At 42.5% G+C, this 26,825-nt stretch overlaps 1 protein-coding gene across 2 annotated transcripts; it reads right to left on the bottom strand.

Moving 5' to 3' along the window:
• Positions 1-232: 232 nt before the first annotated feature.
• On the bottom strand, positions 233-26,825 carry FAM20B (FAM20B glycosaminoglycan xylosylkinase). Of its 2 annotated transcripts, none has more exons than XM_075096890.1 (8): positions 26,745-26,825; positions 18,475-19,006; positions 15,702-15,788; positions 13,137-13,246; positions 10,732-10,903; positions 7,790-7,981; positions 6,031-6,090; positions 233-4,012 (listed from the first exon to the last, which is right to left on the bottom strand). In XM_075096890.1, the coding sequence occupies exons 2-8, from the start codon at positions 18,849-18,851 to the stop codon at positions 3,781-3,783; spliced, it is 1,230 nt and encodes a 409-aa protein (XP_074952991.1). In that variant the 5' UTR covers positions 18,852-19,006; positions 26,745-26,825; the 3' UTR covers positions 233-3,780. The 2 variants fall into 2 exon arrangements, with proteins under 2 accessions (XP_074952991.1, XP_074952992.1); XM_075096891.1 differs by having other exon boundaries at positions 18,475-18,905; positions 26,745-26,808.

The following is a 26,825-nucleotide window of genomic DNA, read 5'->3' as shown; positions in this document are numbered from 1 at the left end:
ACGTTGTTCTTTTGTATCACTTCGGGACACTTCTTGAAACACATCCTTCCTTACCAACGAGGCTCTGGCAAACAACCTGCACATTTGGCCCCATTCTTGGAAATACGTGACTGGAATAAATGCCGTTGATAACTGGTAGTGAAGAAATAACCATGAAACATCAGTAGCAAAACACTTTAAACATTCAGCCCACCACATGTTGGAACAAGAGAGACAGACGGGGAAGAAAGACTTAAACAATCCATCAATGTTGCTTTATTAAAATCTTTATTCACACAATGTCGCTTTATGTGGAATCTGACCCTGGGGGATACAAGTAGAAAGTCATGATTGCATTCTGTTTTCTTATTAGCAACCTCCATTTGTGCAGCTGCTCCCAGGGGCAATCCTCTGACAGCTCCAGGAGGGGTGCCTGTTTCAAGCACCTTGCTCCAGCTGCCACAGCAAATAAATTACCTTCTTAATAAATTAGTATTTTTCAGTTGAAGTTTGTTTGGCATGACACACTCCAGTTCATTAGCTGCTGGAAGAGGAGCTGACTTCAGTGGCTCCTCCAGCCCAACTGCTGACTTAGGAAGGAGGAGATAAATAGCAGATGGCTGATGATGCTCTCTTTTTTAATTAGTTCTTGATTTCTGTGCTTCAAGCACTCTGATATTACTAGTATCCACAACACAACCATTTTGTAACATCTGGAGCCAGCGAATTACGGTGTGCACAGTGAACAAGAATTAGAAGGTGTCATGAAAACCTCATCGACAGAGCACAGCACCTGCCTCACAAATGATGGTATTTTTCAGAAATTCAAGCTGACCCTGTTTGCGTGTGGGTGCTGCTTCTTAATTTCCTTTGCAATGGCTACAATTTGAAATTTCTCAGGGTTCTGTATTCAGGCAAAAGAATCACCGCCAAAACGCCAGAGATAATCACAAGGCCAAAATCAGATCTTCCTGATTTTGGGTAAAACAGGAATTTATTCTTCTTTCTTGCTGCAGAACACCAAGCTCCAGTGGCATTTACAGTGACCAGAAGTGTCAACGTGACAAAAAAAAAAAAAAAAAAAGAAGAAAAAACCGCCACCATTTCTTGCTTCCTCCTAATGATGATGCTGGACTTCACACCCTTTGTTTACAATTAAACCAATACAGTACTTTTAAATCTTTGACATTCATACCGGGGAAATACTTAACCCAGGTTCCACCCTATGGCAAAAGCTTCAGCTTAGAGCCCCAGGAACAAGCAATACATAAGCCCTGAACACTAATTTCATAAGGACAGAAAGACTTTTTTTGGAATCCATTATTAAATCCAATCTAAATTATCAAGAGCGAACAAATATAAATCAAAACTTCAAATTTAGGTAGATCCTTCCCAAAATATTAAGTGCTCATGATTAAGCTCAAAGAGAAGAACATGCTTTTGAAATTGCTGCAGACCACTACCATTTGCTTCACTGTCTCCCCTTTGCATAAATCACTTTCAATTTCCTGGGAAACGGTTTATGCCAAAATGCCTCAGTATGAATCTATTCTGCTTTTGAATAAAAGCGTTCACTACCCACCTAACTGTTGCCCAGGGTACCTCCCAACACTGTCTCACTCAAGCACCGAAACCTGACAGCGAGCCAAGCAACAGGCCAGCTCAGCCAGCGAGGGAGCAGGGCCATCCCTGCCTGGCTCCTGCCCACACTCACCGTCACCCGAGTGCACTCGCTTCTGCCCTAAGAGAACCTGCAAGGCACAATCCTCGCTGTGGGTTAAACTCACCAAAGCACCCTGGCTTCTGAAGCATGTGTTGTATTACCAAGTACAGCAATAAACAGGCACTAGCTTAACACCAGTGTCCTAAAAGCTGGCTGTGTGTTACAGTCCTGATTAGTAACACCAATAAATAACTCCACATCCCATCCCGACTGTGCGGTGGGTCTGTGATGTGGCCAAGAGATCTAGAAGGACATAAAATTAAATTTCAGGTAAACAGTTGTATTCTACTTTCAAGATACTCTGCTCAGGCAATGACAAAATAAAACTACATTTTAAAAATAAACTCTCTCACTCATCACCTCTTTGATCAGGTATGGCAGCAGGTGCAAGAGTAGGAAACAGCTTTTTATCTGCCTGCCACACTACTGCAGAGCTAGAAAGATTTTGAGACACAAATCAAAGAATAGGTCTTAAACTGACATTTTGCTGCTCACAAGTTCAATAATACGCAGTCACTTTGGGAAGTGAACTCTTACCTTAGTTCTAAGGACCACGCTGTCTGAACTGAAAAATTGATGCAAACCTGTTAAATTTGGAAATGTAATGACAAAGCTGTTTCCCTTCTGGAGACACAGATGCAGACCTACCACAAGTGTGACAAGTTTTAGGGCCGCAAGCTCACCCACAGTGCAGGCTGATGCAGTGCTGAAGGACGACAGGACTAGCACAAGATGAGTGCTACAAGTCTGCCCTGAAAAGCTCGCTTGCACCGACTCACCCCATCTACAGCAAAACCATTAGGAGTGAGCACCCCATCCCCAATGTCAGAGCATTACAGTGGGGGTTGTTGCAGGAAGCAGCTGGGGAAGGCGGAAAACTTACTGGAAGTGCTCAGAGCTCAGCCACAAGCCAGCCCAGGCAGACAGTGGGACTGAAAAACTGCTGGTGTTCCACAAAACAGCAGCACTGAGCTGTAATTACAACATTGAGCAGCAAGAAGCTCCCTCCATATGAGAGGATGAGGAAAGACCACAGCTCAGGGTTCTCTCTACTCTTTGGGGCCTTGCCCATGGCTGTTGGTTGCTGGGGAAGTCCAGCAATACACCTCACTTTTGCCAGTGCAACGCGCCCAGATTCCCCACATTCAACAGGACATACAGTAAGCAGTGTGCCCTCGCTAAACAGAACCTGCTTCCAAGGACAGATTCTGTCCCCCTCCTCAGCTACAATGACAATTTGGTTAATATGGACAGAAGACTGCAAGGATATTTCCTCTACTCAGACCTTGTCAGATTCCTTATAAATGCAAAACAGTGACAGGACACATGGAAACTTTAACCCCTTAACTACCAAGTGCTGTATAACCACCCTGACCTCCCCTAAATCTCCAACCCTGTGGATAAATCGATAGGGCTTCAGCAAAAACACTGAAGCATTATCATATGAGGCAAACCCTGCTCCCAGCTTTTTATCGAGGAAAGGACAACTGAGCAGCAGAGGTCCCCTCTCCCATCCCTAATGGCATTCAGAAGAACATCCCACCCCCGGGGGGGTGGCACAACTCTTCAGTCTAATAATTATTTTATTCACCACTTCCTCTTTCTCTAAAGAAGCAGTAAAATGCCTAACCAGCTCACAGCTGATTATGTACAACCCTGAATCAGACAAAAACTCCCAAGAGTATACGTGGGGAAGAGAAGGGGAGAGGATCGTACTGTTCATCTCCATTTGTCCCCTCTAGATTCAGTCCACAAATTAGTGTCTGTATTCCACGCGCTTCCACCAACATCAAGAGCCATTGTTATCCAGTGCAATGTCCACTGCCGGCAATGGACACACCACAACGGCCAAGATGCGACTACGGGTACTGAGCCGTCCAAAGCTCCAACTTCCCATCTCTCACTGCTGTCAGCCCAAGGTAAAAGCCAGCGTCACCTCTGTTTCTCTGGCTCGGAAGCTTTCCTGTTCATTTCAGTCCATCTTGGCCACAGCCCTTCCAAACTGATTGTGCTGTTTTTCTATCACTTTTTTGTTTGTTTGTTTTTAAAAAAGGAGTTTCATCTGTGTTCCATTATAATTACAAATGAGACAGTGTCATCCTGTCTTCCACCAGCACAACATCTGGCCCAAACTGGTCCGTGCATTGCTTCACTGTAGCCAGAATGCTGAGAAGCCGCTGGTCTAGGGCATCCAGATGAGGGTCAGAAAGCACTGGTGAGATGGGGTCATGCGACATTGCAGTTTTTAAGGCAGACTTCAGCACTCCATTCTTCAGGTAATTGAGTCTGTTCCAGGTAGAAACCCGGATGCTGCAGAAGAAAGAAACAAAGACATCATCATACCACTGTCCAGCTAAAGTCCCATCAGCAATACCAAAAGCCAACCTCTTGAGGGAGCCTGTTACATCATTGTTGCTGTACGCTTCTGTGGGAGAACTTACCTTGGGCCGCACATCTCCGGGACACAGGGCTCTACCCACCCTGGGGACAGTGATGCACAGACATCAATATGATGGATGCAAAATGTCCGTTTATTTAACTGCGTCACACGCTTATATAGCTCTTGTGCTTCCTGTACCTGCCACTCCTATGGGGAGGAGTCTATCTTTCCGTCACAGCGCGTGATCTTCTGGTTGCCGATCCCTGTCTATTTCCCTACACATCATGATTTTATTTAAACAGAAATGAGTCTTATTACAGAAGTGGTTTTGGCATGGGGGGTCCAGGTATAACTGCATTATATGCAATATCTAAGTGAAACTTGGAAACTAAAGGCGAAGAAGGAAGAATCTAATGTGGTATAATTCTTACGTTACACAGGAACGCTTTCAACTGCTAGCATGGAACTTCTTCAGCCCTGAGGCTTCCCAGACAGTTTGAAAAGGAAAGAAAATTAACAGTTTGGCTGTTAATTCAAAAACAAAACTGACATGACCTCAGGAAGAGCATCCCTGACCAACAATTAATCACAAAGGACACAAGTTAGTTGACTGAACTTCCACGGAAAGTGAACACAGCAATGACCTTTCTGGTTCATTGGCCATTGAACCTGTTCACATCAGCCCGTCTAAACTGCCCTGTTCTGTGAAGTCTCTTGGGATTCTCCCCAAATTTTTGTGTTTTAGCACCACTGGTCTAAACTCTTGACTTGTGATGGCCTCCAAAGAACCAGCAACATTGCTGTAACAAACTATAGTTAAACCAGTTGTACCTATGACGACTTATATGGCATTCACCTGGTATCAGAAAGAAAGGATACGTGAAAAGCGGGAAACTGGCACATCTCTTACATAGGTAAACTTCTCTTCTGGTTGCATTTGGGAGAATCTAGATGAAAAAGACTCCTAAAGATCCTCATGAAACAGGAAATAAAAAATGTGTTTAAAAACAATGTAGGAAAACTAAAGAATTTGAAAATAATTTACTTCAGTTGTTCTCCATATGGATTCTGCAAGAATCTTGCAGAATGTAGGCCAGGTGTACTATGGCATGCATACAGCCTTGCTTAGCACTAGCAGCGGGTGAGAGCTCAGGCTTTCTGTGATGTTCCCAGGTTTCACAGGCCCCAAGGAATGTGTGAGACAGAACCCTCCAAGGACAAGCTCAAGGAACTCTCAACTAGATGTTTAATTTGGAAAGTTTAAAGGCGTTAATGTTATCTTGAAGTAACAAATGCAGGAAACTGATGTAACAGTATTTTTCTTCCTGGTACTCTTATCTATTTGCTAATGAGAAGTAGCAATGGCCTGGTGAGAAAGTGGCCACAGAAATCAGAAATCAACAAGTCACAGCCTCTAAAAATAAAACAAACAAAAACACAGCTCACAAGGCCAAAGCAGAAACAAAATCCTGCAAAAACCCTACAAACTTCACTTTGAAAGAAGCACCCTGAGCAGCCCTGTAGTCTTGTTTAGACAGAATATTTGGAAACAAAGGTAGTTAAATTGCAAGACACGTTAAGTCCTTAGCTTCTGTCAGGGAGAACTCAAACTGTGATGTGAACTTCTATTCAGCAGAAGCTGGAAGCAGACAGCTGCAGATGCAAAGTACCTGTCATACTGACTAAGGATAGACTTGAACCAGTGACCTTGAGGTGGGACTACTTCCAACCGCCTACCATCTGATTTACTACCTTAATAAAAATGTACTTCTCAGCTTCTTGAGCAGTGACAATGCATCAAATGAACATAGTATCCCAAAAAAAGAAAGTGTGATGTACCTGAGTGAACATTTTCAGGTTGCCAGAAGGCTTCAAACTTAATTACATTGCACACCTAAGGGCAGCAATTGCATATGAAAAGTGAACAAGATCCCTGCATTTCACTTACATGCAGCACTGATAAAGAGGAGCCAAGATGCTTCTTTCATCCAGGGCAGGGTTTCCAAAGCTGAAAAGCGAAATTAAAACCAAGTGAACCAGTTGAACTCCTAATGTTGTTTTCAACATCAACAGATTTGTAAAGAATTAAAAAAAAAAATCAATACTAGGCAATTTCATGCTCCAACGGCTCAAATCATTTAAATTACAATAAAAGCAGGCCATGACCAATTGCAGCTATAACTCTCAACAGCATCAGCTAACATACCAGATAAACGGAAGCAACACCAGCATACCTAGTTTTTTATCACACCAAGGCACCTTAGAAACAAATTTCAGAGGAGTTTAGAAATTAAGCTCATCTTGCAAAGCAGGGGAAAGGAATTATTGGTATTCTGGACGTAGAGAGCAGGAGCATGGCCTGCCTGACACAGCTGGACAGGGCATGAACAAAACAACAGCCACATGCTGGTTTAGATGGCCAAGCTCAGATCAACAGTCCAACAAAACAAGGTGATCAATTTTTAACATTTCATGATCACACTTTCTAAGGGAAGCCTGCCAAAAGGATTTCATAGTATTTCAAGCTTCACCTAAACATGTGCTTTTAAATTTTTTTTAAATAGTTTCACGCCCCTCGTAGTACCGTTTTCAACAAAGAACTTGCCCTTCAATAAAGGTAACTTACTCTAGGAGTCTGGCATTACTCTGCTCAAGTAATTCTGTTATCAGTAGCTTTAAGACTGGAATAAGCTCCCCAGGGAAGTGGTCACGGCACCAAGGAGCATCTGGACGATGCTCTTAGTCATATGGTTTAGTTTTGGGTAGTTCTGCAAAGAGCAGGGAGTTAGAATCGACGATCCTTGTGGGTCCCTTACAACTTGAGATGTTCTGTGATTCTATAAAAAAACAGTCCCCCTATCCCTTATCTCAAAGGAGCTGAAAGAACTTTACTTAAGCTTTCAAGAAAACAATTTACTTACGGGCCTGCAAATTGTAGAGCAAATTGTTATGATTAAACAAGACCATATCTTCAATAGGATTTTTATATTAAACTATACCAGCCAACATACAAAAACTATAGCAAAGACAGAACTCCTCACATTTTAAACACATATGCTTAGTAATAAAGTTTGGCCTCAAGAAGGACTTCTCATCAACTCCTCTCAGTTACCACATGCTTCATTTTTGCTTTGATAATAGTTAACGTCCACACTCAGGACATCATCCTATTTTGCTCTCAGTATCAGTTTTATCTCAATTTTAATCTTTTAACCTTTTAAAGCCAGAGCAGACAGATCCAGAAGGCAGGGAATGCCAAATTACTCAGAGACACATTTTGAAAAGATCTACTTTTACTGTGGCACTCACTAATAGTCACTAGTACATAAAAAAATCTGAAGGTTTTAATCTTTCATTAATTAAAAGCAGAAAAGGAAGAGTCTTTTCTGGGGATAGGAGGAGACATACAAACAAACCTTTGAAAGTTGCTTGGGAAAAAAAGGTCATACTGTACTAATTTATGCATTTCTGTAGTTTGAGTGAGACTTTGCCCAAGGCAGTCACAGTATCTAGAGCACAGAGTAAGCACGATGGCCTTTGAAGGGCCCTAATATTTGGTGAGTGATTTCTGATAAGAAGGAAAGCTTTGGATTTTTAGCACAAAAGCTATTAATGAAAAAAATAGTGAGAAAAAACAGAGAGATACAGAGCAGATAAATATATACCCTTGTGCTCACCCACTGCCTGGCCACCAGGATTTCTGTTACCTTTTGGCATTATCCAAGAGAATGAGCATGCTGGCTCCTTCATCATCCTGGAAACTCTCATAGTGATGCCGGTCAGCATTTCCAATCAAATAGTCAAATATGGCGGTATCAATGATATCAAGGAGACGGGGGCCCGAGTCATAGGGTGAAGTCTTCTTCACAGCATCACAGTAGCTTTCATCATACTCCCACCTGTGGGCCATCAAGAGAAAACAAATCAAATCTTTGCACACCAACAATCAAATCTTTGCACATCATCACTGCACACCAACGGTATTTATTGCTGCCCCTTTATTCACTTATGAGTGCGTAAAGAAAAAGTGAGCACAGCAGTCAAGGCTATACAAAGAAGAAACAGCTAGACAAAAGTGTTTTATTAAAAAAGTAAATCCTGTACTAACACCCAAGTATATGGAAGAAGCTGTAGTTTCAGTGCCAGGTTACACGTCATCTTCCTACAGAAAACAAGGTCAGAGTTTGCTTCCTCATTGCTCAGAATTCAGCAGTGGTCAGGCTGCCTCACAGCAAGATTGCCACTGTGACTCGCCTCCCTTAATTTCCTATTGAAGGACTTCAAGTACTGTGTCTGTATGCATAGCCGTGACTGGCTTCCATCAGTCTTGCTTTCCAGTGACCCTCTTCATTTTTTCTTTCTAATGCAAATAACCTCATGACAGTTAGTAATGACCTCTTCTGTCCTGAAAAGGGCCTCTTATGCGTTCATTCTCCTTCGCTCACAATTGTCTCTTTTCTCCCCACTTTCCTTTCACAACCTCTCAACTTCTTCTCCAATGGCAAGATTTCAAGCTTCCCTCTTCCCTCCTCTCCTTCTACATATAACCTAGGCATGTACTCGTGGCCTTATAACACAGATATCATGTCTCAGTTCTCCAAAACTAGGATTTTAAATTTTCTCGTTTTCTTACATTTACAGTTTTCAAAGCTATTCACCACCACCACTAAAAACAGCCAAATCTCTGGTGTATCCTTTCCATCTGTCAACCTAAACAATAAGTACATCTGTAACATCTTCCTTGTAACATCGGAAACAATCCTTCACAAAATAGCAGTTAGGTTGGAAATGCCTTAAACCATCTGTGAACTGGAGTCAGAAATGGACAAAACAAGCTAGAGACTCACTGACATGCTCAAAAATGCAGGAAGTCATAAAAGCAGGGAGAAGATCAGACTGGCACAGCTGTCACATACCCCACCTCATCTTCTAGAGGTCTGGAACCTAAGCTCCCAATATCGTGGTCTTTCCTCCAGTTATCCAAATCAGGGTGGCCAAAATTTTATCTTCTCAGTGTTTTTGTTAACACGCCACACACACTCCTCAAATGCTGTCTCTAGCTCCCTCTTTCTTTTGCACTGAGGTCCAACTCACATTTAACCTACAGCACAAACCCACAAGGCAAAAGTCTCAGAACACACTCCTCCTTGTACTGGATACACGTCTTTTATTCTACACCTCTCTCTCCCTCACGTGTTTCCCTTTCCTGCATTTTACTTTAGGTCAGTACTTAATCTCCTTGCAACAATTTTTCAGACTACTATGCTCTCTCTTCTCATTTTTCATTCACTCTTTCAAGATAGACCTTTCTCCAACATTTATTTCTGATCATTTATATTGTATTAGCATAGGACTTTGAAGGTCAGGGATTTTATCTATTACACGTCCATTAAAAATTACGTACGCTAATGTGATTACATGAATTATGTTCAAAAGGTCAACTCAGGACAGAGTAGAAGCAGCTAGATTGGGAAAAAAATTCCTACGGAGTTATTTTCCATAATTACCAGACACAGAAAAAGGAGAGCATGACATCTAGAATGTTTAATTCTCCTGATACTCTCAAAGTGAAAAGAGCAACATGACAAGGTGCTAAACAACAGAACCATGCAACCCCATCAGAATGAGGCAAGAGCAAGTAAGTTTAAAATACAGTAAATATCAAATCAGCATAGGTATCAGGGTAAACTCCGGTATAAGCAGGCAGGTTATGATGAAAAACAGCCTCTCAAAAAAAGAAACACCTCCAAGAAATTAAGTCGATTAATTACTGCAATTTACCGTGTACAAAATACAGCTCATTTTGACCTGCTAAAAAGGAGATAACATCTGCTGCTTAAAAATCAAACTGTATATTTAATACTCTAAAACAATTCAGTGAAGCCTTTGGATGATATTCCTTCTGAGAACAATCACATCATTGGAAATCAATGGATATTTTAGATCAAGGCCTAAAAATATCTTTCTAATCACCTGCCCAGGACAGAGACTTCGAAAAATTTACTAAGCTCAAAACCATCTGCTCTGGTCATAGCAAACACATCTCCAACCGAAATAGTTGGATACGTTACCTCTATTGTACAAGCTTGCCAGATCCCATGTTTGTCCTTCTCTGAAAGCATTCTTTAGATGCTGTGCACGGTCACCAAATACTGATGGTATGCAAAGCAAAGAGAACTTTTTGGTGCCTACCTACATAAGCTAAACCAGCTCCACAACTTTTTACAACAAACTACAAAGACCATGAAATCAGGTCTGGCAGAAAACAGCATGGGGTTGCCATATTTTAGTGGGCCACAGAGAGGCACAGTGTCAAAAGAAGGTCTAGCAGCACAAGAGAAGAGTTTTGGTTTGCCCGGGGCCAAGATTTTCAGAGCTTGGAGTGATTGTATGGTAGAGTTATGCTCCAGGCAAGAAGTAGTTTTCTACAGAGCTTAGTATCATTGCGGAAAACAACAAAGATTTCTTTCTTGCTTACTTTAATTTAAATCTCATCCTAGAATTCCTGACTTCTAATGTCATAACAAGAAAGCTGTCAGCGAAACTCCAGGTTTTGAGAACACTTGCTCCTTAATTAGCCACTGTATTGCAAGGGTAATCCTAGTACAAATTATCATGTATAAAGAATAATCCTATCATGTTCTCATACCTGGCAAGTTTGCCTTCACGGTAAGTCCTACCCCATGGATGCCGATGCTTCTGAAGAGGCCAGACATCTGGTAGCCACAGGGTCACTGACCCCTCCATAACGTCCCCATCTGCACAGGCTGGTTCTGTTTCCCGACAGTAGTAGCACTTGCCATAGAAGCAAGTGTTATTACCTTTAAAAAAAATAAAAAAACCCCAAAGAGCTATCAAAAGAGCAGAAATTAATCCAATGGGTGCCAACTGAAATTCAGGAGCATACTGTTGCAGCAGAGCCTTCCCTGCAATAGGATTTCACTGCACTTGACCTCATGCTTCCCATCTCAGAGGCAGAGGCTCGAGGGACTAAACAGACATCTATTCATGCAAAGCAACATTAAAGACTAATATTCAAAGGAGAGAGTAATTATATTTTCTAATGGTTTTATCACACAGAGTTAATACAACATTGCACTATCAACAAGGTTTTGTGATCCCTTCCTAGTCCTTAGGACCTTGGTCTTGCAACCTGAGCACTCCTTGTTTTTTAAATTTCACACTTCATTTGTCAGATTTCTCACTTTTTTTTTAAAGTTGACCAAAAAGAGACAAATGAAAAAAGACTGAGCAGAACTCAGGATGGATTTGGAGCCCTGAGACCTGCCCCCATCTCAGTTACTTGAGCTGACTGAGCAGAGGAAACACAAACAAGCTGTCATTCTTATATGACCTAGGAATGCAGATCTGTCAAAAGTTTCACGCGTGTCTTCTGACAGGAGAGGAACAACAGAACCCTGCAGTCTTTAGTCCATTAAGGCCTATATATCTGTAGCATACAGTGATCTACATAACCTAGATTAATATTTTCAGCTTAACCTTTTCTATTTCACCCTTACAACCTGCCTTCGCTTGACTCTTGCCAAGTTAATTGCAGTTCCATATTCACAGATGTTCTTCCAAAACATTCTTCACCTACGTTTCACTTCCTTGTGATTCCACTCATTCCCTGCCCTTTCTTCTTTCAGCTCTATATCCAACATCCTCCCCAAACCAGGCCCACCTCACTGACTGATGTATTTTTCATTTTCCATCCTTACACCATGAGCCCAAATCCCACATCACAATTCTTAGCCAGCCAGCACTCCTTTGCAGTCCTCTATCCAGACCCAGCCCCTGTGCTCCTAGTATCCCAGTTAGACAACCTGAGGACATCAGAGAGATGATCACTTACAACACAGAGCTTGCAGCAGACCAGATCTCCTATTTGTATGAAAAGCCCTGCAAATCCCTCTTCCTATCCACGGCCTGCAGCAGGTCTAGCAAGAGACAGAATTCTCTGAGATTCTAGCTGCAACTCTAGCAAATCTGCACTGAGTATGCATGAATTATCTTTTCTTCAAAACCTCAGAAACTTGGTCAAATTTGGGTTGATAAGATCCTTCTCCCCACATCCACCCATTTCTTTGGTTCATGCTCTGCAAAACACGTAGTTCTAAGGAAAGGCAATGAAAATTTCTGGAGCCATACTTTTCAAGTCAGCATTTCTGCTAGAAAACTTCTTAGTTATCTTGGCTGAAATTAGAAAAAGTAAAGTCTGTCTGAGGCAGACACCTATTCTGAATGCAAAAAGAGTTTGGCAAGGCAGAGCTACTCTCATCTGAAAGTTACACCTTGTAACTGAAAGTGTAAGGTGAACTTAATAGGTGAGACTACCAGCAGTGCTTGTAATAGAAATATACACAGGCACATATATTTATCAGCTGTAATGAACAACCATCTCTAGAGCCTTCTTATTAGTGAAAAAAAAAAGATTAATAATTGGATATTTTATGAAAGCCTGAAGGATTTAAGGCTGCAGCATAAGACATTTCTTGGTGCTTAATGACCACCTGGTAGGAGTTCTCATTAATAATTCCCATTAAGTGCCCTTCACAGCATTATTACTGTAAACAACATACGGAAGTTCTGACACATTTAGTTATGAATGCTCAGCAGACTCTGATGTAGCACAAACAACATCTAATACCAACCAATGCATCAGCTCTATAAATAATCCCAAATCACCACTGTGTTCCTGTTAAATACAATTCAATTTTTTTTCCTTTCAGGTCTAATCACAGACTTCTCTAACCACCTCTGATAGCAAATAGAAAATTCTTACTAAAAAATAACGAAAATCCCATCTGTAACAGCAGCATGAGGGAACACAGAGAAATCAGAGAGGAAAAACTGCTTGGAGAACATCAAGCCCTCCTCCCCTGCCAAGTGGGGTTATACAAGCATTACAATCCCCCTCGGCACAGAGATAGACTTACCAGCTTCCTGTATCATAGTTAACTGTTGTATAACTGTGTCAGATTCCCATAGCTCTTTTGCCCCATTAAACACGTTTTTCTTTACTTTGCTGCACAATCCCTGGAATCCACTTACCCACAGTCATGAAGGTACCCAAAAGCTGCTCTGTGGCTACTGGTTTGATCTCTGTACGTAGATTCACAAACCTGCCGACCACCAGTGGAGCTCGTCGGAAACCCAGAATTCTGATTTGGGGTGAAAAAAACGACATGAGAATTTGCAACAGGCAGCAGTTCTAAATTACAAGAAAAACACAGTCTCTGTGCCATTATCTGAAATTGAGATGACTGAGACCAAAGAATAAAGCTGGAACCCTGCAGCAACCTCCTCTTCTCCACGGCAAGGTAAGGAAACTCATTTTTCTGAAGAGCCTGGATGTTCAACTTGCTTTATATGCCATCAGTGACACTCCTTTATTAGAGCATTTGCAGCTGAGCAACACAGGATGTACCATGCTCCAACTCTCAGAAATCAGACCTCATACCAGAAATATCCATCATCTGTCTTGTATACAGGCTGAAGCAGTAACCACGTAGCCTTTGGGCTGGTCACCTGGAAAGATCACTTAACATTTTAATAGATGGTAATTCCCACAAACTGTAAGTTTAAGTCCAATTCAATTATACTTGAAATTAAACAATCTAAGAGTTATTTTGTTTGGCATGAGGGGCTAGAGAGAATGGTGGAACGAAACTGAATGTGCCTGAAGTGTCAGGAAAAAAAAAGACAGGAGGGAAGAATAATTATAGAACTTGCAGTCAAAAGATCCAGGTTCCACTCCCGTGTCTGCCACAGCCTTTGCTCTGTGACCACAAATGACTTGGGTATTTGTAATGGAATTTTAAAAGCGCTTATAGGAGGAGTACAAACATCAGTAAAATGTCAGCCCCAACTCTCTTAATGTACTTTTGATACCCTTTTGGTAGTCTTTGCATTTCCAAAAGAGACTGCCCCTTCTGAAAAAGGGACAATCTGTATTCCACAGAGATACTGGGAGAGTCACTCGAACAGCTGCAAAGTATTTGTTTTAGATATTCAACAAGTCCCCTTCCATAGGTATAAAATACCTCTAAGAAAGGGCAACACAAAATGTCTGCCTGAACAAATCCTGTATGGATAAAGACAAAATTCATAGCCAATACAGACAGTTATGCAGAGCTTGAGAAAATGCAGGCATTCCGAGTAAATAAGCACAGAGCCTAGGATCTGGAAAACCTGTCCGTGTATTTTCAGGCCTCCAGCTGAAAGGCCAGTATCCTGGATAGCACAACCTCCCCATTACTGGTAAACACAATATTTTTCAGGTCCTTCTTGAAACAATGGCATCCTCAGGCAAAATATATAATTGTCACCACTCAAAACAAAGGTGCATGCTAAAGTTATGTGGGCAGGAGGCTTGTGCTACGTATTCTTGAAGAACACAGAGGTGCACAGCCACGAAGAGAGGAGAAAGGCCAGAGAAACAAGCACCAAAACACAGCCAAAGAAAAAGCAAAGAGCTAAGAAAGAGGGGTTTGGACACTGGAAAAAGGCTTTGAATTTTTGCTTAACCATGTTTGAGCATTGCTTTTTCAGGTAAGCACAAGCGTGCATTTTTCTTGAAAGCAGAAATGGACAACAGACATCTGGCTACATCTCTTTTTTAAATTTATTTTGTCTTAAAATACCCTGATTTTGGCCCACTACCTGAAGATTGGAACAGCAGCAATGGATATTACACAACTAGTTCTACCCAACTAAAATTACTAATTCACGTTACTTGTGCAATGAGTTCCACAGCTGAATTAGGACTAACATATCTTTTACCACCTATGAATTCAGTCAGTGATGAGCCTCTTATTTATGTACTAGGAAAGGAAGACTAAAACCTCAGTTTATGTTCAACCATTCAACACACTGTTGTATTTGTCCCTCCTTATTCCCTTTCCCAAGATTTTAAGACTCTTCATAAAAGAATTTTTCACATCTTTAATTATCCTCAGAGATCTTCTCCAAAGTGTCAACATAGTCCTCTTACAATGAGGAAACCAAGACTGTGCTCATTTATTCTAGATGAAACTGCACTTTTCACTCGTGTTTCAGAACTACCAACATTCAGTGTTTGATAATTTCTGTCCCAGTCTTTGCATGTCCCAGAAAGTTGGGTTTGTTGTTTTTTCTTTTTTTCCTGGTAATTGCACCTCCAGCTCAGGTCCACAAAACCACTTGGACACCCCTGAATAGAATTACTATATGAAGAGCTGTCTTTCCTGTAGGATGTAATGATTTATAGTTAGTCTAGACATTAGACTTAACTTTTTAGCATACTGGACATCAACTCAGCACATACATGCAGCATTTCAGACTCTTCCACAGGATTTGGCTAAGCTCTTTGTTACATATACTATGAAATATCAGTGGTTTCAGTGCTCATTCTCCCTTTCAGATTTCTCAAACAAATCTTAAATGTTAGACAGATCTTCGAAATGAAGTTTCACAAAAAAAGCTAATAATTTTTATTTTTGGCATCAATGTGATATGTTGGCCAGTTTAGAAATAGCTCACATCTGAGTCGTAGTCTTCAAGGGACCCCATTTTTCCCCAACTGTGAAAAAGCATTTACCAGAGACAATAAAACCAGGTAACCCAATAGTTCCATACCTATCCAAGTGAAAGGCTGCCACTTCTGCGTTGTGTCTGTCATAGCCAGCATATGGTTCTCCTTCCACTACATAATCCCTGGCATATCTGTAATTGAAATAAGTCAAATAAAGTGATTCATGCGGGATTCCCGTCAACTCTGCTGTTCAGAGTACAAGTGCAATAACAGTGCTACGTTAAATGGACTCTGGGTCACTTTCAAAATGATTGCCAGTGGGAGAGGGAAAAAATTATTAATGAGATTAAATAGCGTACAGACTGCTGAGGTTGTAAATAAGGACGAAAGGTCAGTAACGTACAGTGGTTTCAAGAGCTTGGGAAGTGGTGGCCATTCAAACTAATGAGTTTTAATTCAACCATATGCCAAGTCACATCTAATAACAGAGAGCACAGACCCAGCTACAGAACAGGGGAGTACTTATAATGGGAAGCAGCAACTCCACAAACGATTTCAGGGTTAGAATGCATTGTAGATTAACATGAAAATACAATCTGATATTGTGGAAGAAATGCCAAATGCAATCTTTTGTAGCTAGAAGATCAGCAAGCATGAACCTGAGGACAATACTAGATATAAAACCTCCCTTTATTCTGGTGGAGAAAAGACATAATGAACAGCAAGAAATAGAAATTAGATGCTCATTAGAACAACAATGGCATATTTTTGTGAAGCAGTGGGCTTTTTTATTTAATAGATGTTACTTAAATAGTCAAAGCAAACACAAATTTCTGAGATTCATGACATTTGAATCAGGTCTAGATACTGCTTAAGAAGCATGCTTCAGATGAGCATAAAATACCACAATCAATACCAAGAAAATGGGTGAAATGCAATACATTTTCAAATAAAGCAAGGCCAAATTAGATTAGCTATCTTCTCATTTCCATCTATATATCAAATTATGTAAACTGGATTATTTCCAACAGACTTGGGGTTCAAGCAGTAGGAGCGACAGTGTGAGAGAAGTTCTTTGTGCTCAAACTTTGAAGTCTGAACCCTGCTCAGAGAAGATCTGGGGCAAGACAACAGTCCATTTCATCAGTCTCACAAATACTTTAGCTTCTCAGCAAGGCAGGTCAACCAGTGCAGGATGGTATGGAGTTTTTGGGAGGAGGATTTGGCAGATTCCTGCCAAATGGGAACGTACTCTAAATAAGTATCTTATTTCACATATACCACTGGCATGTGATGGTAGCAACTATTAATCATTAATAACTCAGGCTGGATTTCAAGTAGTCTTGAAATAAGATAACTAACCCTCAGAACACATCCTTCGAGTCAGGCCTTTTGAAAATATGGTCACCTTTTGAAAGCTGCAGAGCTAAAACTTATTGGTAAAACACAACCAACTTCTTGCTTCCAAGATGTACAGTGGGCATCTAGCTCTTTCCTGAGCAAAGGTAGCAAACCAAGAGAATTCATTCTTCCCCAACCAGTAACTAAAATGGTTTTTAGCAGTAATTTTCACGTGCCTTTCAGGTCAAAAGCTAGACTATCTTGCAATGACAGAACACGACTCTGCCTACAAGCCTAGCTATTCAGCAGTCACAAACAGAACACAAGTCTACCAGTATGGCTAGGGCCATACTGTCTAGCACTCCTATAAACAGTCCCAGCTGCACGTGTCCTTGATGGAGCATAGTCACTGTGTTCGCCTGCACAGACATTCCATTATGGGAATGTAATTTAATGCTTGGTGAAATGCATTACAGCGCTCACTTATACAAAAAGCACTATAGAAATGCCACGTCTTGTTACTGCATTTATTGGACGAGCCGCCTGCTGTGCCACCAAGACTTCTGTGTGAAAAGTTCACACTGTTTAAACAGAGCCCAGCCCCACAGTGAAGTTGCAGCCAGACCAGTAATTGACCATACAGAAACAGGGCTGTGAATTCAAGAAGTGGAGGGCAGATCTTTTTTTCTCATTCTCTAATCATTCATTAACATAACAGAAAAACTTCACGCTTGCTCAACCCAATATCCTTTGGAAAGAGATGTACTCATTCCGGGATGACAACACTACATCTGCAGCGCACTTCCATAAAACACAGCTGCCTCACTGTTTTTTATATCTATCTTTCTTCTCCTTTTCCCTGAAGGCAAACAGTTCAAAAAGATTTACAGACGTGCACAAGACTCTTCATAAATGTTCAATCATGCCAAATTTCCCTGTGGATCACTGTAAGCAAAGACCATACCAAGGAAGTATCACTACCCACCCATTCTTACATTGCTACTTCAGTATTCACTGTTGGCAGACAGGAAACTCAGGGGCTTTCACTCTGACCTACCAAGCCATTTTTAGAGTCTTCACAGAGCTACACCAGACACCCAGATCTACTTGTAAGACCACTGTCAACTTTCACTTCTTCCCTGTTCTTGAACTGCATTCTCTCATGGCAGTTTGACATGACCCTTACTCAGAAAATGTAGGCAAGACTTGTCTCTGCACTGTCAGAACCTCCTCTTCCACAATCAGGAAGATACTCCTCAGAAACACCAGGTTTAACCAACATTCCCTCAGGATTGAACACAGTGATTATTCCTTTCACCTAAAGACAGGCTGTTTCGAGCATCAAAGCTATACAGCCTGAGAGACAGTTGGCACAGCAACCTAATGTTACTAGGGGACCAGCAAGGCTCTATACTGTCCGCCTCATAAATAAAAAATTTACGTGTAAATTTGTAACTTAAACATTAATGCATGGAGGTAAAAAAAAAATATGTATATAAAGCAGTTATTAATTCAGTCATTGAAAGTAATATTTACCTCTTGGGTTTGAAGACAACCTTCTGCCCTCCTTCAAGTATTAGCAAAGCTTTCAGTTGGGTCCCTTTGTAACCCACATCAGCTTTCACTATCTTCTTTGTTGTCATGGCATGCATAACAGCCCCTAGCTCAGGTGTCTCCTCAGGATACACCTCCCGGGGCACCACCCATTGGGCTGCAATTTCCCAAGGAGACTGCAACGTATGGTCAAGTCGGGGGTCCAGTTCTACATGGAGGCTTGCCATCATACGGTGAAAGGCGCGCTGGTCCTCCCGGTTGGCAGCTGAGGTGTCCAAGTTGTCAATGAGGAAAACTTTTGTGAAAATGAAGATGACAAGGAGGATGGCCAACAGCACAACTCGCTGCTTTAGCTTCATGGTGACCTTCAACCCTTCTCCCCTGACTCTTTCCTTCCAAGCGTTACAGGAAGTCTGTTGGAGATCAGGGTGAGGAAGGGGATGTTAGTTAGTGAATTTCATTCATAACTTGCATTGTGAAAGAGGTGTTGCCACTGAAGCATCTCCTGGTACCCCTAAAAATAAACAAAACACAAACTTAAACTGCATTCCTGCAGATCCCACCAAACTCAAAATCAAGTTTATTCTTAGAACATAAGTCTGCATTTATTTGCACTCATACCCTAAAGCCCAAACGTTTCTGTTAAAACACATGGGGTTTGCTGTCTTCCTGTGGCCTTTGGGTGAGCTGCACGAAAAGGAAAATAGCCTGATAGCATCTCTACACAGCCGGAATCATCACAGCTGCAACTACCATGGGCAAGACTTTTGCAGAGAATTGTAGTTTAAGGCTCCAATTTCAAAATCACTTTTCCATTAGTAAGAGAACCCACAATGTCTGGTTTCCTAAGGATTTGTCCCTCAAGAGAGAGTTCCCAGGTAGATTTCCCGGCATCTGACAACCAGGGAGACCAGCTGCACAGCCTAGTTTCCTGAAGGTACGAGGCATAAGGACAGAATAGACTTAATTCGTTTATTGCCTTTCATTTGCTGCCACTATAATTTACCAATCTTTTCCCATTCTTTAAAAAAAAAAAAAAGCAAAAAAAAGGGCCCCATCTGTACTTCCTTGTGGTTAACTACGCATCTTCCGCAGTCAACTGTAAAACCAGTGACCACAAAAATATACAGGGTATCTGTAAATCTCAACACCAAATTAACAAGAAGAAAAACCCCAAAACACTAATACTGCCTCTTCTCAGAAACCTTACCTACAACACAGTTAAAGCCACATCTGTGTTTCCATATTCACAATGGGCTGCAGGACATGTCTCATGCCTCCACAAGTCTTTGCCAGTAGAGTGTTAGCGTATAAGGACCACATAACACACAGTTAATCAACTGTATTTCAATCATGAGAACAGAGATTATGTTCGTATTAGTTGAATGTAGTCAAAACCCAAACGGACATGGATACTAAGGCGCACCTCTGAGGAATGCTCAGAGCCAACAGAGATTTCTCTTTGCACAAGCTGTGCTAATCATGGAAACCACAAATGACACCCTGAGCTGTGGTAGGACTAATATAGAAAAGCCTTTTCATGTGATTTAACAATAAGCGTATAAACCAGTCATTATTAATCATGTCACTGGAAAAACAAGCTGCACAGGGTAAGTTAATTTACCAGCAGCAACCAAAGGGCAGCCAGACTATGACTTGCTGGCCAAACACAGATCACAGCCATCTTCAGTGTCATGTGGACACCATGCCCTGCCTGCAAAGGTCACAGGGAGGTACAGTAGTTCTGAGGGGCCTGAGCATATCCTTGAGGTACATCCCCATCAAAGATTAAGGCCATGGCAATCAGCAGATGGCAGTAAGGCACATCCTTTGCACAAGTCATCAGTGAAGAATCAGGTTTGGCACAATGTAAGAGTACTAGTATAAAAGCACATGCAAGCCCAAGAATGATTCCACAGAACCTTAAATTTACATTAGGTCTATAGCAGACCCATCCTACCACCCAGCTATATGGCTCTCCCACCTTCCCGTGTGTCAGTGTTAGTCTTCATACAAGCCAGCTGCAAGGTGGTTCAATGATCCAGGTTGCCAACCCACCCAAACTTTAACCACCTTCTTTGGTTTGTGTGTAAACCCCCTACCAGAGAGACAATGGAGGGCAGCACAGCAGCTCCAACAGTGGGAGAAGCCCTATCAAGTATCTACAGAGGGGCACCTTAAGTTACTCAAGTCAGCACTGTCACCTAAAGAATAGCCCTGCCCTCCACCTACTTCCCATCTTCACGCAATGAACTCCATGAAAGACTGGATCAGCATTAAAGCTTGAACATTTTTATTTATTAATTTCTGGCTTCAGCACTCCTTCCCCCAAATCTAGTTTCCTCTGTAGTTTCACAAGCATCTGAGGAGGGCACACCACGAGGCCAAGAACAAGTGTTTCTCCTGGCAGCAGCACTATTCATCATATGTGCAAGCAAAACTATGGCCCAGGCCAGCCCAAAAACTAAGCAGCCGAACCACTTGGAAACAGTCCCAAAGAGCCCACCAAGAGGAGGAAGGAAATTCATTAACAAGCTGTCAGACCTTTCTATTTTCAAAGTCACTCTTTTCAGCAGAGCAACCAAGCTGAGCACCACTCAACTTCAGGTGACATACTCTGATGATATAGAAGCATGGCTTTTAGCCCCACTGACCATTTGAATTTTTTTGCCATCATTACCCCGCCTCAGGAGACAGCTCAGTTCAGTTTGGCTCTTCCCAAGTTATACCTTTTGCCTCTTAAACACTTCCTATAAAAACCTGTCTGCTGAAGCAGGAAAGAAAGTGAAAGTCTCCTAATGACAATGAGTTAAAACTGAGATGTGAACAAGTGGTTTAACGTTGACAGCAACCACTTAAAGCAATATAAAAACCCCATGTAAGGTAGAGTGAAAGAAGGCTACCAAGTCGCAGGGATGCCTCGAACTAGTACTATGGTCCCACATTAATGATGTAATACTGATTTTAATCTATTGGAAAATAAGTGCTTGTGCTAGCAGTGAAAGACAACAAATCACATGTCTATATGGAAATTAAAACATATTATTGTTCACCTCTGTTCTATTTAGGCAGCCTGTATTTCTCCAAGGAGCATGTCAATCTCCACATTACACACTGCAAGCATGAGAATGAGCAGTACAGACAAGATGCACCTGACCTGAGAGCCCTCATTCCTGCAAACACAGAGTCACCCAGGAGAGCACTAAATAATAATACTATTCTTAAAGCTAAGCAAGCAAGCAAAGCAGATCAGGCTGTAACTGTATCCTCTCATTGTAACTTTATAATTTCACTTCTTTAAAACTAGTAATGCTAAATCATTTGAAAATTGCTATTATCAAGATCCACTTTCATGCATTTTTAAAATCCATTAGAGTTTGTAAGAAGTTACACAGTTCATTTCAGAACAGTTACTCATTATGGTATATGTATACATGCACACATATATTTGAAGAAAGCTTCAAAGCCCACTGCTGGCCAACTAAAGCACAGGACAGAAATGTTTCATACCTTTGGAGCTCAAGGTAGGCACTCGCTCTCCTAGACTGATTTTCAGGAATGCTAAGTTTCTCTAGGGGTATTCTTTTTTGCAAGAGAGAAGAGAATACAACTCGAGCCACTGCTTAAATTAAGGGTCATTTACTTAGTTTATCTTCTGTGACAGCTTTGAAACTAATTTTGCCTGAAAACCTCCAACTACGTAGATAGAATTTACAAAAAAAAAAATTGCTATAAGACAGTCCAGTAATTCCCTTAACTGAACGACCAATCCTCACCAAACATTTCTCCTGAGGTTACACAATTATTCCCAACACCCCAACTAAACCCCTACCCACCTGATTTTGCTCTCTGTAGCCTTAAGAAGGTGAGTCGGCTCTGACTTTTTACTGACATCTGCCAAAATGAGTCATCAGCTGCTTTTCTCCAACCAACAAGACACCCTGAGGTTGCTATGAAAACGATTTAACACACGAGCTGCAGAGCCTGCACATTACTCCTTAGGTGCCAACATTATGCTCCTCGCTGTACGAGCCAACAAAAATGAAGCCCTTCATGAAGAAGTTTACTGTGAAGAGCAAGAACTTAAGCTTTATTATTTTAAATTGAAGATGGCAAGAGTGTTGAGGTGTTCTAAAAAAGTGTTTACCCAGTTTTGGAAGAAGTTAATTTGAAGAAAAGGACAAGGCTTTGAAAAAGACTTGAATTAGAAAAGTGGATTATAAAAGCTCAGGAAGCGTGTATCTGGTCCTAGAATGCATACAGAGATGGGAAAGGTGGCCACAGAGACAAATGAAACAATAACTAACTAAATAATTTTAAAATAATTAAAAAGGGGAAACTAGGGTGAGTTGTGAGCAGAACTCTGTGGAACAAAGGGCAAAAGGGTCTAGGACAATGAGAAAAGTAAATCCAGGGATAATCTCAGGAGACCCAAAACGCAAATAATTACAGAAACTGTCGGGAGGAGAGGATAAGGCGAGGGTCTTCATGCTTCACAAAAAGGGGCAAGGGACAGAGGAGCCACTTATTTCTGCATAAGAGTTGTGGGAATATGGGATGCAGAAAACAATGCTCTTTGAACCAGAAGGCATCAGAGAAGGAAAAACCCAAGTGAAGTTTTCAGAACTCAAACACGTGTTAAGCCTCCAACCACAGCTAATGTGATGCAGTGACAGAGCCATCCCTGTATACCTACAGTCCCAGAGCAACACACATTCATTCCCTCCTGCTGTTGGGCAGCAGCCACTGACCCCTTCCCAAGTGTTTTGGTTTCGGTTTTTTTTTTTAATATTTTTTTCTTCCTGAGTTCCTGCTTAGCATTATCTCCAGCTACCATTACTAAACAGAAGACAAAATCCAGAGAATTTTGTTGCTTTACCACCCAAATTCCATCTCAGCGTTACAGAAGTACAGAAAACCATGCCTCCCTCTACCATTTTACCATACCCCTGATCAACAAGGAAAACAAAATAGTCAGAAAAAAACAACCACATCAGTGTTTTAACAGTGCAGTCAACTGGCAAGTTTGCTTAAGAAATGCTTCTTGTTTCTCACTACCTCTTCAGGATATTTTCTGATGAATTTGTCTCTCCTTACAGCCAGGTCTGTATTCTCAGCAAGTAACACGTCTTCCAATTCAATATCCAAGTAACAGTGTCTTCTAAATATCACAGTGGGGTCACTGTGCACACAGACGCCTGAACTAAAGCATGCCCAGTGGCACCAAATACCAACATCATACCACTTTACTCCCAGTTCTAAAAGCGCATGAAACTCTCCCTGCTACAAACAGCAGCAAATCACAGCCTCTGAAAGCGGCCTACAAAGTTAGCAGAGGAGCACATCTCAGAAAACATTTTTTATTTGTCACAAGACCAACACTATGTCACATACCATAATCTTATTTTTACAACGTAAAGCTAGAAAGCTGCTATCTCAAAAATACACATGTACAATGCACAAGGATTTTGTTATGCTCTAAATGACAAATAAGGTCTGAGGGCAGGCAAAGGTTTGGTCTGTCAGCACAAGGAGACACACACAAAAAATCATAGCTCAAACAGATGCCAATCTGAAATAAATATGGTTAAATATACTCTACCTCCTGTTTTAAATGCAAGTTTTCTCTTCCTAAATACGCTATGCCTTTTGGGATCTCCTATGAAAAGGTCTTTAAAAGTTCTCCAGTAAATCCCAGAAAATTGAAAAAACTGTATACAGTAGTGACATTTTCCTCTTCCTAAAATGTACTTCAGTCTCACCAGATCAATCATTCCTCCTATCCTCCCTTCTCTGGCCAACTCCTCGGTAGCTCACACTTTCCCTCTCTGCACAAGCCTTGTTATTTCAGCTTTCACAGGCAGGCTCCCACAGACCTTTGCCTAGATTTTTCAGACTCATTCTGTCACTTCCACTCTCTGTATCCTGCCTGGCTTGTGCATGACTTTAGCAATCCAGTGCACAAGGCTTCACACGTATTTACTTGTCTGCTGTTTCTCCACCTCTTTTTCTGTTAAAGCCCCCACTCTCCATAGGCAAAATCTTTGCGACAATCTATCCTCAAACTTTCCACGTGCCCAACTGCATCCCTAGTTGAGGGCTGCAGCGTAGATAGAAAAATTGCAAGCGTTTTAACCACTACATTATCTTTACCTGCAACTGTTAAAGTCAATAACTACCTGATATATTCTCACACTTCTGAGAGAAATGAAGTAATTTTGTCTACCTGTCTGTCCACCTTGTCCCTTTATGTTCCTCAGTAACTTTAGAATCTGTTACCTACAGTTCTGCCAGAATACATCCACGAGCTTTACTAGAAGAGCTGGCCAGATGGAGAACAGAAGCCTCAAGAAGCCAAGGACGACTTGGTGTGTATCCTCAGCCTTCACCAGCGGCCAGCCTGCTGCTCAGCAAACAGCAACACCCAACTCAGCTGGCTGCACAAATAAAGACGGGGCAGATCAGGACACAGACAGCACCTGGGGACCGAGGGCAGTAGGAGACAGGCAGGAGTTGCTACAGTAGGATGCAGAAAACAAGCCCCTAGGAAACCAGGCTTCATTAATTCTCCTCACAGAACAAGTTTCCTTCGAGCATGGTTTCCTATGGAAACAAAGTTTATATAATCACGCTTCTCACTGGTAAGCTTTAGAACCCTTGGCTAATTTCAAACACATCTAAGAGAACAGTAGATGTTCTGAAGGCAGAGTTTACGTGTTTATTGGGAATTAGCAGCTGGCGAGCACTGAGGGAAAGGCTGCAGCGTTAGCTCAACAGTTGTCTGTTCGCCTCGGCCATCTGGGCAACCAGTGTGCGCACAGCTGGTACACGGAGGGAGCTGGGAACACTGTACGAGAAGGACAGAATTGAAAGTACTGTAAAGCAGAACGGTACAGGACATGGGCAGGAGCCGAGAGGACCGAAGCAGAGGGTGCTGGGACCTGCTCAGAAAACGTGCCAGTTTCACTGCTAAGGGAACAACTCTCCCTCACCCCCATCCCAGTTACTGAAGTTCCACCTGACCATCACGGGCAGATACACAACAACGTGAGTCAGAAATGTTTTAGGGAGCTTAGTCCAGCTCGGAAGTGAAGTCAAAGCAGCAAGAAAAGCCTGTAGCTTTCCTTCTGACCTTGATGTTCTTATGTTTATTCAGTTCATACCTAAGATAGGCACCAAAATTTTGACGCAGGTCTCTATACCCATCTAATATTTAGTAACAATGAGCCTACCTCTGCTATAAGATAGTGCCAATTGCTTTCCCTTACTCCCAAGAAGAGAGGCAGCTGACAACCAACCAGAGGAAGAGAGATTTTGGTATCAGTACTGAGCTGCCAACTTCGTTAACATACGAGAAAACAAAATCCACCTCACACACTGAGATTTTCTACTGCAAATGGAGACAAATCTTCTTGAGACTAAGTCAGTCAGACTTAAAGACGTTAAGAGGTATGTAGAGTCATTTTCAAATTAAAATAAGACCATGGTATTAACACCCTGCTCTGTAATCAGTACTGGATGGGATCTATGCATGCGGAATTCACTGCAAGACTAGAGCCTATGTTCTACATTTTTTTTCATTTGCTCAGACCCTAAAGCACGCCTGTGTATTATGGCCTCAACTAGCGAAAACTGAAACAGCTGCACTGCTTGTGCACATCTGCATCCAGAAAGATGCACATCTGTACCCAGAGAGGATTTAAAGAGAGATGTCCTTTAAAAACAGTTAAACCCAGAGCTTTGACAACTGCGAGCGGCGATTCTCCTCGGCGACGCGCGCCTCATCTTTCACAACCTGACAACGACCTTCGCTTCTTCCTCCTCCTCTTCACCCCCCTCCCGCGGGCCGCTCGGCGGGAGGCCGGGCGGCGCCAGGCCCGGGCCCGGCGGAGCAGCCGCGCACCTGCGCGGGGGTGGCGCGCCCCCAGCCAACGGTCGTAATGGTCATAACGGCTCCTCCCTCCCTCCCTCCCTCCCCGTGAGGCTCCTCAGCCGGCACCCAGCCCCGGTGGCGGCAGGCGCCCGACCCCCACCGGTGAGCAGGCCCGGCCCCGCCGCTGTGCCGAGGAGCGGGGCCCGCCGGCCGCCCCGCCCGCCCGGCCGGTGCCGGTGCCCCGGGCACAGCAGGGCAAGGCGGCCGGGGCGCGCCCGCCCCTCAGGTGCCACCGCTCCGCAGGCAGGGGCGGGAGTCACCTCCCCCCGCCGCCCACACCGCCCTCTCCCGTCTCCGCTCCGCACCCGGCCGCGCTCACCCGCCCCGCGGCCCCCGCTCCATGGCCCCGGCCGCCGCCGCTGCCGCCAGCCCCCGCCACCTCCCCAACATGGTGCCGCCC

The sequence above is a fragment of the Phalacrocorax aristotelis genome, chromosome 6 (assembly GCF_949628215.1).
Source record: "Phalacrocorax aristotelis chromosome 6, bGulAri2.1, whole genome shotgun sequence".
Classification (NCBI taxonomy): Eukaryota; Metazoa; Chordata; class Aves; order Suliformes; family Phalacrocoracidae; genus Phalacrocorax; species Phalacrocorax aristotelis.
The sequence above is the reverse complement of the archived record's forward strand: the minus strand, read 5'-3'. Positions and strand labels throughout refer to the sequence as shown.